The sequence below is a fragment of the Pseudophryne corroboree genome, chromosome 3, assembly GCF_028390025.1.
Source record: "Pseudophryne corroboree isolate aPseCor3 chromosome 3, aPseCor3.hap2, whole genome shotgun sequence".
NCBI classification, from domain to species: Eukaryota; Metazoa; Chordata; class Amphibia; order Anura; family Myobatrachidae; genus Pseudophryne; species Pseudophryne corroboree.
The window spans coordinates 752,815,780-752,827,823 of record NC_086446.1 but is presented as its reverse complement, the minus strand read 5'-3'; the positions used below and the strand labels follow the sequence as shown (position 1 = coordinate 752,827,823).

At 46.3% G+C, this 12,044-nt stretch overlaps 1 protein-coding gene across 2 annotated transcripts in view; it reads left to right on the top strand.

Annotated features, from left to right (window-relative positions):
- LOC135056781 (ligand-dependent corepressor-like) overlaps window positions 1–12,044 on the top strand; it is a 116,285-nt gene that overhangs the window by 72,268 nt on the left and 31,973 nt on the right. For both annotated transcript variants that reach the window (XM_063962358.1, XM_063962357.1), the window contains exons 3-4: window positions 4,345–4,410; window positions 6,525–6,604. In XM_063962358.1, coding sequence (XP_063818428.1) covers window positions 4,345–4,410; window positions 6,525–6,604 — 146 coding nt within the window. The remainder of the gene's footprint in view (window positions 1–4,344; window positions 4,411–6,524; window positions 6,605–12,044) is intronic.

Genomic DNA, 12,044 nt, shown 5'->3' with positions numbered 1-12,044 from the left:
GAGGAGGACCTTGTGTTTGCTCATTCGGTGCTCCAGAGTCATCCGCACTCTCCCGCCCGTTTGGGAGCTTTGGTATAATCCCCATGGTCCTTACGGAGTCCCCAGCATCCACTAGGACGTTAGAGAAAATAAGATTTTACTTACCGGTAAATCTATTTCTCGTAGTCCGTAGTGGATGCTGGGCGCCCGTCCCAAGTGCGGACTTGTATATAGTTATTGCTTAAATAAGGGTTATGTTATAGTTGCATCAGGGTTTATCTGATGCTCTGTGATTGTTCATACTGTTAACTGGGTAAAGTTATCACAAGTTATACGGTGTGGCTGGTATGAGTCTTACCCTGGATTCCCAAAATCCTTTCCTTGTACTGTCCGCTCTTCCGGGCACAGTTTCTCTAACTGAGGTCTGGAGGAGGGACATAGAGGGAGGAGCCAGAGCACACCAGAATCTAAATTCTATCTTAAAGTGCCCATGTCTCCTGCGGAGCCCGTCTATTCCCCATGGTCCTTACGGAGTCCCCAGCATCCACTACGGACTACGAGAAATAGATTTACCGGTAAGTAAAATCTTATTTTCCACTGGCCAATAGTAGGTACCAACCTGATATCTCTAGCACTGTTGAAAACTCGACAATCTACCCTACCCCACAAGCTCGTTGCCTAGGTGTCATTCTTGACTCTGATCTGTCCTTTGTTCCCCACATTCAATCTGTCTCAAAATCATGTTACATGCATCTAAAAAACATATCCAAAATACGACCATACCTTACACAAGACACTGCTAAAACTCTAATCCATGCTCTCATTATCTCCCGTATTAATTATTGCAATAGTCTCCTAAGTGGTCTTCCCAAAATGAGACTCACCACCACAATCCATTCTGAATGCAGCTGCGAGGCTAATCTTCCTCGCTCGACGTACATCGTCTGCAGATTCGCTCTGTCAGTCCCTCCATTGGTTACCTGTATTCTACTGTATTCAATATAAAATACATTTACTCACACACAAGGCCATTAACCAACGTACATCACTTTGCTTTTCTCAAAATATCACCCATCCCAACCCGACCTCTTCGCTCTTCACAAGATCTGCGTCTCTCATCCACACTCATTACTCGCTCCCACTCACGATTGCAGGACTTTCATCGGCTGCACCCACTCTGTGGAATGCCCTACCACGTACAATAAGACTCTCCTCTAGTCTTCAAGCGTTCCCTGAAAACTCTCACCTCTTCAGGCAAGCGTATCAAATTCCAGAACTGCCCACATAACTTTCATAAACCTTCCTATCAAATTGCATCCACTTTGCACAGTCCACACATATCCTTAGTGTTCACTCTAGGCTCTTTTAGCAGGGCGCCGCGCCCTGCCCATTTTTTAAAAGGCAAAACCCTCCCTGCCCCTTTTGCGGCGCCCTGCTAGAACAGCCGCCCGCTACCTGCCTTCCTATGGGGGAGAGCAGGGGGAAGCCCAGCACCGACGGAGGTGCTGGGCACGACCCCAACAGTGACATCGCCGGCCACGGACGCCCCCTACAGCAACGTCTGTGGGCCGCACCGCCCACTAAAATGATGTTAGTGTAGCCACGCCCCCTGATTTACATGGCCTCGCCCCAGTTTCGGGCACGAAGCCGTGCGCGCAAATATGCCCCCGGAGTCCGACACCCTGCCCCTTTTCATTTCTAGAGGGAACACTATATTCTCACATGTCTTCTCATCCTTCCTCTCGACCCCGGTTCATCATTGCTGTGTGACCATATCATACAGCCCACCAAGAACCTTTGCAATCTGGCGGACAACTATGCAATAGATAGCACCTATCCTTGTGTATCCATGCCTATTTCCCTATAGATTGTAAGCTTGCGAGCAGGGCCTTCCTACCTCTGACTGTTTGTTATCACCCAGTTTTGTTATATCATTGATTGCTGCAGTTTTGCTATTAAGGCATGCTAAAACTGAGGCAGGGCATGCTGGGATGTATAGTTCCACAGCAGCTGGAGGTCCACAGGTTGAAGACCCATGGGATATGAGAAATATTAAGAAGATACTATACTCGTGTTGCCCTGCTGTAGAATAAATTTGGAGCCAATCGTACACCTCCCTGATGGTATTGCATGATAGATAAGCACCTGCCTGTATTTGTCAGGGTGGTCACACCAAATATTGATTTGATGTAGATCTCTCTCCAGTTCCTTCACTTTGTGTTTTGTTAATTGATAAAAATAAACTACTTGTAATGTATTTTTGAAAGTATGCTTACCTTGCAGCATTTTCCCCCCCACACATGCCTAAAACCTGCACAGTACTGTATATAGATATGACCTGTCGTCCAAATGGTACGTGGTCAGAATACCGATCGTCATGATCCCAGCTGTCACAGTACCGCCGCCGGGATCCCAACTGGGGCACCATACGGGCGAGGTAGGTGATTCCCCCTCCTATGGGTGTCCACGACACTCATAGAGGGAGACGAGAACCTGTGTGCTCGCCCCCCTGCCGGCATTCCACCGTTCAGATTGCTGATGTCTGTATACTGACGGTCAGCATCACGTGCGGCGATATACCATACCGATCCCGTCCAATTTTCAGTTCATAATGAACATTCGACCTCGCTCCAGAGTGCTGTAGGGAAAAAGACTTCATTTTAATAATCATGTAAATACCTACAACTGTGGAATTACTGTATCTTCCATATATTTCTAGCCTTTTTTTCCCTCTTAAACAGTATGCAGATACCTGCCTGAAGAGTGGGGTCTGAATAAAGCATGGGACGCCCCTAGCAGGAGTGTGCTTTATACAGTAGGCACTGATACTTAATAATAATTAATAAACAAAGTCGCATAACAAATGCATTGTCTTTGTTTCCGCTTCCCACATTTATACTATGAGCGCGCTTTCAATAGTTGCTTTACTCGTAGATAGACTGGGGCTGCAATTCATATTTTTATTTATTCAGTGGTGGTCTTTTGTTGGCAGAGTTTGAATGGATGTTCGTTGCCAATAAAGTTATTTCCTTAGAGTAAAGTGCAGAAAGCGCTGCCTTCCTGTAACTTGTACAGCACGGTTCAGCAGAAATCAGATTTATTGTATAGGGTCAGCTCAATTAGGGGCGAGAGGAACGTCTTGCTGTTGCAACGGCGTAGAAACTGCTGCGGAACTTGCCCCCCTGCAGTCCAATTTCGCCTACTGACTTGGTGATTTTTGTTCACAGCCCCATATAACCTCACTTACTCGCTCCTATTTGAATTGATGCTTATGGTTTTGTTTTGTGTTTTGCTGTGTGTGTAATAATTTATTTATTTATTTTTATTAAATTCGACCTATTGCTGGGTTGAAATACATCTGCATTATTTTAACTGACTTGTAAAAAAAAAAGTCTTCAATTTGTAACATAAAACAAATAAAAAGACCACACTATACTTAGTGAAGTTCAGAATTCGAAAATACAGGACAAATGTATTGCAATTATTGTTTAACGATTTAAAGAAAATTAAAAGCTATAAATAATGCTTGCATACAAAATGTGTGTAACATTTTATATTCTGCCTACCTTGCAGTAGATGTCTATATTAAGGTGTTCTAGCATTATAATAATTCCTTTTCTTTTAAGTGTTCCCTTGGGGATACTTTGGTTTAATTTCAGAATGGAATGATATAAGTGTTCTGAGTGAAATAATTCTTCAAACACCCTTTTTTTTTTTTTTTTTAAACCCCCCGATGCTTCTGTAACTAAAGGGCCCCAAACACTAGGACGATGATGCCTGATTTCATCCAATTTTGGACATTCGGCCCGATATATCGGATGAAATCTGGCATTTTGGAGGCGTATCCAATCCGGTTCGCGTTCCCGTGAGCATCGGATCTGATCCTCCACATTGAATGTGCTTCACATTCAATCACGTCCGACCCCGCAGTCATGGCTGGGATCACCCAAGATCCATCGTATGCAAAAGGACCGCATCCAATGTATCGTAGACGATCCTATCCCCTCCTTCCCTACCCCCCGGTAGGCTGCCGGGGGTGATCGCCCGCGACATGTCAGACGGACGTGTCACGGTAGTGTATGGGGCCCCTAACTTGTGAGACCTTGTGTTAGAATGCGTTAAACTAGGATAATTAGTTCTTCTTAATGGCACCCCAACCCAATCTACAAATTGTGATGTAACATTCATATACACTCCGGGGCTAAATCGTTACAGATCTGCAGCAAGTTTCAGTCCTGTGGATACTTTATGTATTGGGATAGAGTAACAATTGCACAGTCCTGTGTTTTTCATTTGACTTGTAAAACATTTTGGTGCTTCTTACTGTAGTTTACGTATTAAACGCTGTATCTCTTTTTATTTTAGGTTTTGAGAGTATTTTAGAAGGGCTGTTTGGACCAGGATTACTTAAAGATCTCAGCTTATTTAAAGGTATACCATCTTGTTTATTATATTTTGTCAGGAATTAAGTTTTATGTGACTACGCTGTGTGTATATTGTTTTGCTGTTTGGTAACAAGTTATGTGTATGTGTCCTGTCCTGTATGTGCTCTATGCATGCTGTGGTGTACCCCCTTCCTGTATACCCTATATCTCTAAACTGTAAGGGACTCTATTGCACTATCAAATGGGGTCGATTCAATTCGGCAACAGATGAATAGCGCTGGGAATTAGCTCCCGACGCTATTCAATTCAGCTACTAGTTACCCGCAATTGTCGGGAATTCTTCTCTCACCCCCAGGGGGGGTGAGAGAAAAAAACCGTCGAAAGTGCTGCCGCGCGGCCTGCGCGAGGCTGATTCTGTTGGGAATCAGCATCGCCGCGGGTAGTTAAGTCGGGGAATGCCCGTTCTCCCGACAAAACTACCTGTTAAGTCGGCGAGAACAGGCATTCGCCGACTTAACTTTAGCTGAATTGAATAGCGTTGGGAGCTAATTCCCGGCGCTATTCATCTGTTGCCGAATTGAATCAACCCCTATGTCTTCTCAATTCTTTTTTTTGTTATAGCTGTGTAGGATCTACATATGTCTGTCTGTTTTTATCCAGTTTTGTTCTATTACTGTTCTAATTGTGAAGCGCAACGGAATATGCTGTGCCATATAAGAAACTGTTACTAAATAAATACATAGATTTTAAATAAACCTGTCACATGTTCCCCCTTCTTTTTTTTTTTTTTTTTTTTCTTTAGTCCTCCAGCAGATACAGAAACGCCAATAAGACATGTCCCGGCATTTGTCCCTTATGTGTTAGCAAGTGCAGGTTGTCAGACAGAGTATTGCTTTTGGGTCATAACCCAGTTCTTGTGGACGAGGAGGCCTGATTACTGTTCTACACAATCATCGTCATTGCAGAGACTTTGCAAACCCCCTCTGAATCAGGCTCTAAATCTGGTCTTCCGCACATGTTGTCGTTACTTGGATGGGAGAGGTCCTTCTCGTCGCCCCTTTCAATAACACAGCCATTAATTCACACTGAATTGTTGTTAATTGAATTGATTCAATGTCTGTCCTTCCATCAATCTCCATTTTCACAAACCCTATTATCCTCCTCGGTAGATAAGAGGTGATCCGTGCATGGCATGCTCATTAGTAGAATGGTCTTCATGTTGCTGGGTTATCTAGATCTTTAGTGGGGCTTCTGACAATACTGTATGCTGCCAAGTATTCCATTTCATGATTGGTTTGGAGTGCTCCATGTTTTTCTCAGAGGAGCACATGCAATGTAAGTGGTATACGCAGGTGGCCATTGTGACTTCCCATGCCTGTGTTAGTAATAACATTCCACCTGTACTCCGGCATTGTGTGTAGACCTAGGACCCAACTTCCATTGTGACTGGTTTTTCTTTCAAATTCCATTGGAATGCATAGTGCGGACGCAAGCTGCATATAGTCGTGGCAGGGTATGGGCATAACCAAGTGAATTGATGTAGGAGGAGTCGGTAAACATCTGTATGTGGCGCAAATATTACTGACATTTACAACGTGAATACGGTGCATTGCCCCTTTGCAAACACTAGAAGTATTAGGTCAAAAGCATTTTAATGCGTGTATAAAATATGTTAATAGTGGGAAAGACTGATGTATTAACTTGGAGATTATAATGTTTTTGCCACACACCCACAACTCCCCCCCCCCCCCCCCCCCCCCCCCACCCCACCCCACTAAAAATCCACTCTAATCTGTTGAACGCGCGGCAGAATGGAAGAATCCTTGCTAGCATACTTTAGCACTTTAGCATACTTCTAGCGAATGCTTTTTAAAGCACTTCCACATCCAGCAGAGACTGGATTTGAAAGCTAAAAAGCAGAGAGAAGGAGTGTTGCTGGGCACTGAGGCACAGAACGGTATGTGAGCTAGAGGTCTGAATTAGTCACACGACCAGGAAGTTCTCTAGAAATCATTTTATCACAGCCTCCCATTTTATAGACTCTTCCGTGCACGCTGTACAACCCATAATATAGCTTGTTTGGTTTGTTTTCCGAGCATATGAAGGTTTTTGGCACTACTTCGTATTATAACACTGATTTTGTTTCTTTAATGTTTACAGACTGTGAACCTACAGGTGTTTGTGATTGGTCCTTTGATGAAAATTGCCTTTTCTGCTGCTTGAGACGAGAAAAAGTTAAGGTACCTAACTGCGGGACATTCCACACATGAATGCACCTCTCCCTGTCTGTGCATAAGTATATAGTATGTGCCAAGCAACACTTGAGCTATTATTGTACTACAGGTACATTTACCTTGAATAAGGAGAAAGTCCAAGTTTGGTTATACATTCTGTAGAAGATACAAATCTCTTGTGCACGCCTCTTTATAAACTGGCGATACAACAGGTTAAAAGAGGTGGAGAATGTGCGGGTTTTCATTCTAATAATATTGCCAGGGGCTCTGGTGGAGATGCCACCTGTTTCATGTACAGTAGATGGTGTGTACATCTGCAGGAAATGTCACAGAGATGTCTCTTTAGGTGGCGTACGTTTACTGAACAAACGAAGGCTTGATGACTTAGACCTAAAGGCCTGTAAACCTAAATACTGTTTATCCAGTGTAGAGAGAAGTTTATATGCAACAAGTGTGACTTATATTATGAGCAGTTTCTGATTTCCGAACAACTTTATGCAATGCGGTAAAAAAAATAAAACTATTGTGACTCATATTAAATTCTAAGTCTAATTGAAGTCTCCTAAGGCATTTAATGATCTTCCTATACCATGAATAGTATATTAATGGTAGTCGCAGGCCTAGTGCTTTTATGGAAAGTTCATGACTCATTAGAACCTCGCCATTCTCTTTGTTTCTCTGACGTCCTAAGTGGATGCTGGGGACTCCGTAAGGACCATGGGGGGTAGCGGCTCCGCAGGAGACAGGGCACAAAAGTAAAAGCTTTAGGATCAGGTGGTGTGCACTGGCTCCTCCCCCTATGACCCTCCTCCAAGCCTCAGTTAGGTTTTTGTGCCCGGCCGAGAAGGGTGCAATCTAGGTGGCTCTCCTAAAGAGCTGCTTAGAGTAAAAGTTTTGTTAGGTTTTTTATTTTCAGTGAGTCCTGCTGGCAACAGGCTCACTGCAACGAGGGACTTAGGGGAGAAGAAGTGAACTCACCTGCGTGCAGGATGGATTGGCTTCTTAGGCTACTGGACACTAGCTCCAGAGGGACGATCACAGGTACAGCCTGGATGGGTCACCGGAGCCGCGCCGCCGACCCCCTTGCAGATGCTGAAGAGAGAAGAGGTCCAGAAATCGGCGGCTGAAGACTTCCCAGTCTTCTTAAGGTAGCGCACAGCACGGCAGCTGTGCGCCATTGCTCTCAGCACACTTCACACCAACGGTCACTGAGGGTGCAGGGCGCTGGGGGGGGCGCCCTGGGCAGCAATGAAAGTACCTATGCTGGCTAAAAATACATCACATATAGCCTCTGGGGCTATATGGATGTATTTAACCCCTGCCAGGTTGTCAGAAAAACGGGAGAAGAAAAGGGGGCGGGGCCTATTCTCCTCGGCACACAGCGCCATTTTCCTACACAGCTCCGCTGCTAGGAAGGCTCCCAGGCTCTCCCCTGCACTGCACTACAGAAACAGGGTTAAAACAGAGAGGGGGGGCATTTTGTGTGGCGATATTATAATATATTAAGATGCTATAAGGGAAAACACTTATATAAGGTTGTCCCTGTATAATTATAGCGTTTTGGTGTGTGCTGGCAAACTCTCCCTCTGTCTCCCCAAAGGGCTAGTGGGGTCCTGTCCTCTATCAGAGCATTCCCTGTGTGTGTGCTGTGTGTCGGTACGTGTGTGTCGACATGTATGAGGACGATGTTGGTGAGGAGGCGGAGCAATTGCCTGTAATGGTGATGTCACTCTCTAGGGAGTCGACACCGGAATGGATGGCTTATTTAGGGAATTACGTGATAATGTCAACACGCTGCAAGGTCGGTTGACGACATGAGACGGCCGGCAAACCAATTAGTACCTGTCCAGGCGTCTCAAACACCGTCAGGGGCTTTAAAACGCCCATTACCTCAGTCGGTCGACACAGACACGGACACTGACTCCAGTGTCGACGGTGAAGAAACAAACGTATTTTCCATTAGGGCCACACGTTACATGTTAAGGGCAATGAAGGAGGTGTTACATATTTCTGATACTACAAGTACCACAAAAAAGGGTATTATGTGGGGTGTGCAAAAACTACCTGTAGTTTTTCCTGAATCAGATAAATTAAATGAAGTGTGTGAGCGTGGGTTTCCCCCGATAGAAAATTATTGGCGTTATACCCTTTCCCGCCAGAAGTTAGGGCGCGTTGGGAAACACCCCCTAGGGTGGATAAGGCGCTCACACGCTTATCAAAACAAGTGGCGTTACCGTCTCCAGATACGGCCGCCCTCAAGGAGCCAGCTGATAGGAGGCTGGAAAATATCCTAAAAAGTATATACACACATACTGCTGTTATACTGCGACCAGCGATCGCCTCAGCCTGGATGTGCAGCGCTGGGGTGGCTTGGTCGGATTCCCTGACTGAAAATATTGATACCCTTGACAGGGACAGTATTTTATTGACTATAGAGCATTTAAAAGATGCATTTCTATATATGCGAGATGCACAGAGGGATATTTGCACTCTGGCATCAAGAGTAAGTGCGATGTCCATGTCTGCCAGAAGATGTTTATGGACACGACAGTGGTCAGGTGATGCAGATTCCAAACGGCACATGGAAGTATTGCCGTATAAAGGGAGGAGTTATTTGGGGTCGGTCCATCGGACCCAGTCATATCTGCCCAGGGGTAGAGGAAAGGGAAGAAGACTGCAGCAGGCAGCTCCTTCCCAGGAACAGAAGCCCTCCACCGCTTCTGCCAAGTCCTCAGCATGACGCTGGGGCCGTACAAGCGGACTCAGGTGCGGTGGGGGGGTCGTCTCAAGAGTTTCAGCGCACAGTGGGCTCACTCGCAAGTGGACCCCTGGATCCTACAAGTAGTATCCCAGGGGCACAGATTGGAAGTTCGAGACGTCTCCCCCTCGCAGGTTCCTGAAGTCTGCTTTACCAACGTCTCCCTCCGACAGGGAGGCAGTATTGGAAACAATTCACAAGCTGTATTCCCAGCAGGTGATAATCAAAGTACCCCTCCTACAACAAGGAAAGGGGTATTATTCCACACTATTTGTGGTACTGAAGCCAGACGGCTCGGTGAGACCTATTCTAAATCTGAAATCTTTGAACACTTACATACAAAGGTTCAAATCAAGATGGAGTCACTCAGAGCAGTGATAGCGAACCAGGAAGAAGGGGACTATATGGTGTCCCTGGACATCAAGGATGCTTACCTCCATGTCCCAATTTGCCCTTCTCACCAAGGGTACCTCAGGTTCGTGGTACAGAACTGTCACTATCAGTTTCAGACGCTGCCGTTTGGATTGTCCACGGCACCCCGGGTCTTTACCAAGGTAATGGCCGAAATGATGATTCTTCTTCAAAGAAAAGGCGTCTTAATTATCCCTTACTTGGACGATCTCCTGATAAGGGCAAGGTCCAGAGAACAGTTGGAGGTCGGAGTAGCACTATCTCAAGTAGTTCTACGACAGCACGGGTGGATTCTAAATATTCCAAAATCGCAGCTGATTCCGACGACACGTCTGCTGTTCCTAGGGATGATTCTGGACACAGTCCAGAAAAAGGTGTTTCTCCCGGAGGAGAAAGCCAGGGAGTTATCCGAGCTAGTTAGGAACCTCCTAGAACCAGGCCAAGTGTCAGTGCATCAATGCACAAGAGTCCTGGGAAAAATGGTGGCTTCTTACGAAGCGATTCCATTCGGCAGATTTCACGCAAGAATTTTTCAGTGGGATCTGCTGGACAAATGGTCCGGATCGCATCTTCAGATGCATCAGCGGATAATCCTGTCTCCAAGGACAAGGGTGTCTCTTCTGTGGTGGCTGCAGAGTGCTCATCTACTAGAGGGCAGCAGATTCGGCATTCAGGACTGGGTCCTGGTGACCACGGATGCCAGCCTGAGAGGCTGGGGAGCAGTCACACAGGGAAGAAATTTCCAAGGAGTGTGGTCAAGTCTGGAGACTTCTCTCCACATAAATATACTGACAATGCTCTGAGCCTAGGAAGACCTCTGCTTCAAAGTCAACCGGTGCTGATCCAGTCGGACAACATCACGGCAGTCGCCCACGTAAACAGACAGGGCGGCACAAGAAGCAGGAGGGCAATGGCAGCAAGGATTCTTCGCTGGGCGAAAAATCATGTGATAACACTGTCAGCGGTGTTCATTCCGGGAGTGGACAACTGGGAAGCAGACTTCCTCAGCAGGCACGACCTCCACCCGGGAGAGTGGGGACTTCATCTGGAAGTCTTCCACATGATTGTGAACCGTTGGGAAAGACCAAAGGTGGACATGATGGCGTCCCGTCTGAACAAAAAACTGGACAGGTATTGCGCCAGGTCAAGAGACCCTCAGGCAATAGCAGGGACGCTCTGGTAACACCGTGGGTGTACCAGTCGGTGTATGTGTTCCCTCCTCTGCCTCTCATACCCAAGGTACTGAGAATTATAAGACGTAGAGGAGTAAGAACTATACTCGTGGCTCCGGATTGGCCAAGAAGGACTTGGTACCCGGAACTTCAAGAGATACTAAGAAGGGACTTGCTTCAGCAAGGATCATGTCTGTTCCAAGTCTTACCGCGGCTGCGTTTGACGGCATGGCGGTTGAACGCCGGATCCTAAGGGAAAAAGGCATTCCGGAAGAGGTCATCCCTACCCTGGTCAGAGCCAGGAAGGAGGTGACCGCACAACATTATCCCCACATTTGGCGAAAATATGTTGCATGGTGTGAGGCCAGGAAGGCCCCACGGAGGAATTTCAACTCGGTCGATTCCTGCATTTCCTGCAAACAGGAGTGTCTATGGGCCTCAAATTGGGGTCCATTAAGGTTCAAATTTCGGCCCTGTCGATTTTCTTCCAGAAAGAATTGGCTTCAGTTCCTGAAGTCCAGAAGTTTGTCAAGGGAGTACTGCATATACAACCCCCTTTTGTGCCTCCAGTGGCACTGTGGGATCTCAACGTAGTTCTGGGATTCCTCAAATCACATTGGTTTAAACCGCTCAAATCTGTGGATTTGAAATATCTCACATGGAAAGTGACCATGCTGTTGGCCCTGGCCTCGGCCAGGCGAGTGTCAGAATTGGCGGCTTTGTCTCACAAAAGCCCATATCTGATTGTCCATTCGGACAGGGCAGAGCTGCGGACTCGTCCCCAGTTTCTCCCTAAGGTGGTGTCAGCGTTTCACCTGAACCAGCTTATTGTGGTACCTGCGGCTACTAGGGACTTGGAGGACTCCAAGTTGCTAGATGTTGTCAGGGCCCTGAAAATATAGATTTCCAGGACGGCTGGAGTCAGGAAAACTGACTTGCTGTTATCCTGTATGCACCCAACAAACTGGGTGCTCTTGCTTCTAAGCAGACGATTGCTAGTTGGATGTGTAGTACAATTCAGCTTGCACATTCTGTGGCAGGCCTGCCACAGCCAAAATATGTAAATGCCCATTCCACAAGGAAGGTGGGCTCATCTTGGGCGGCT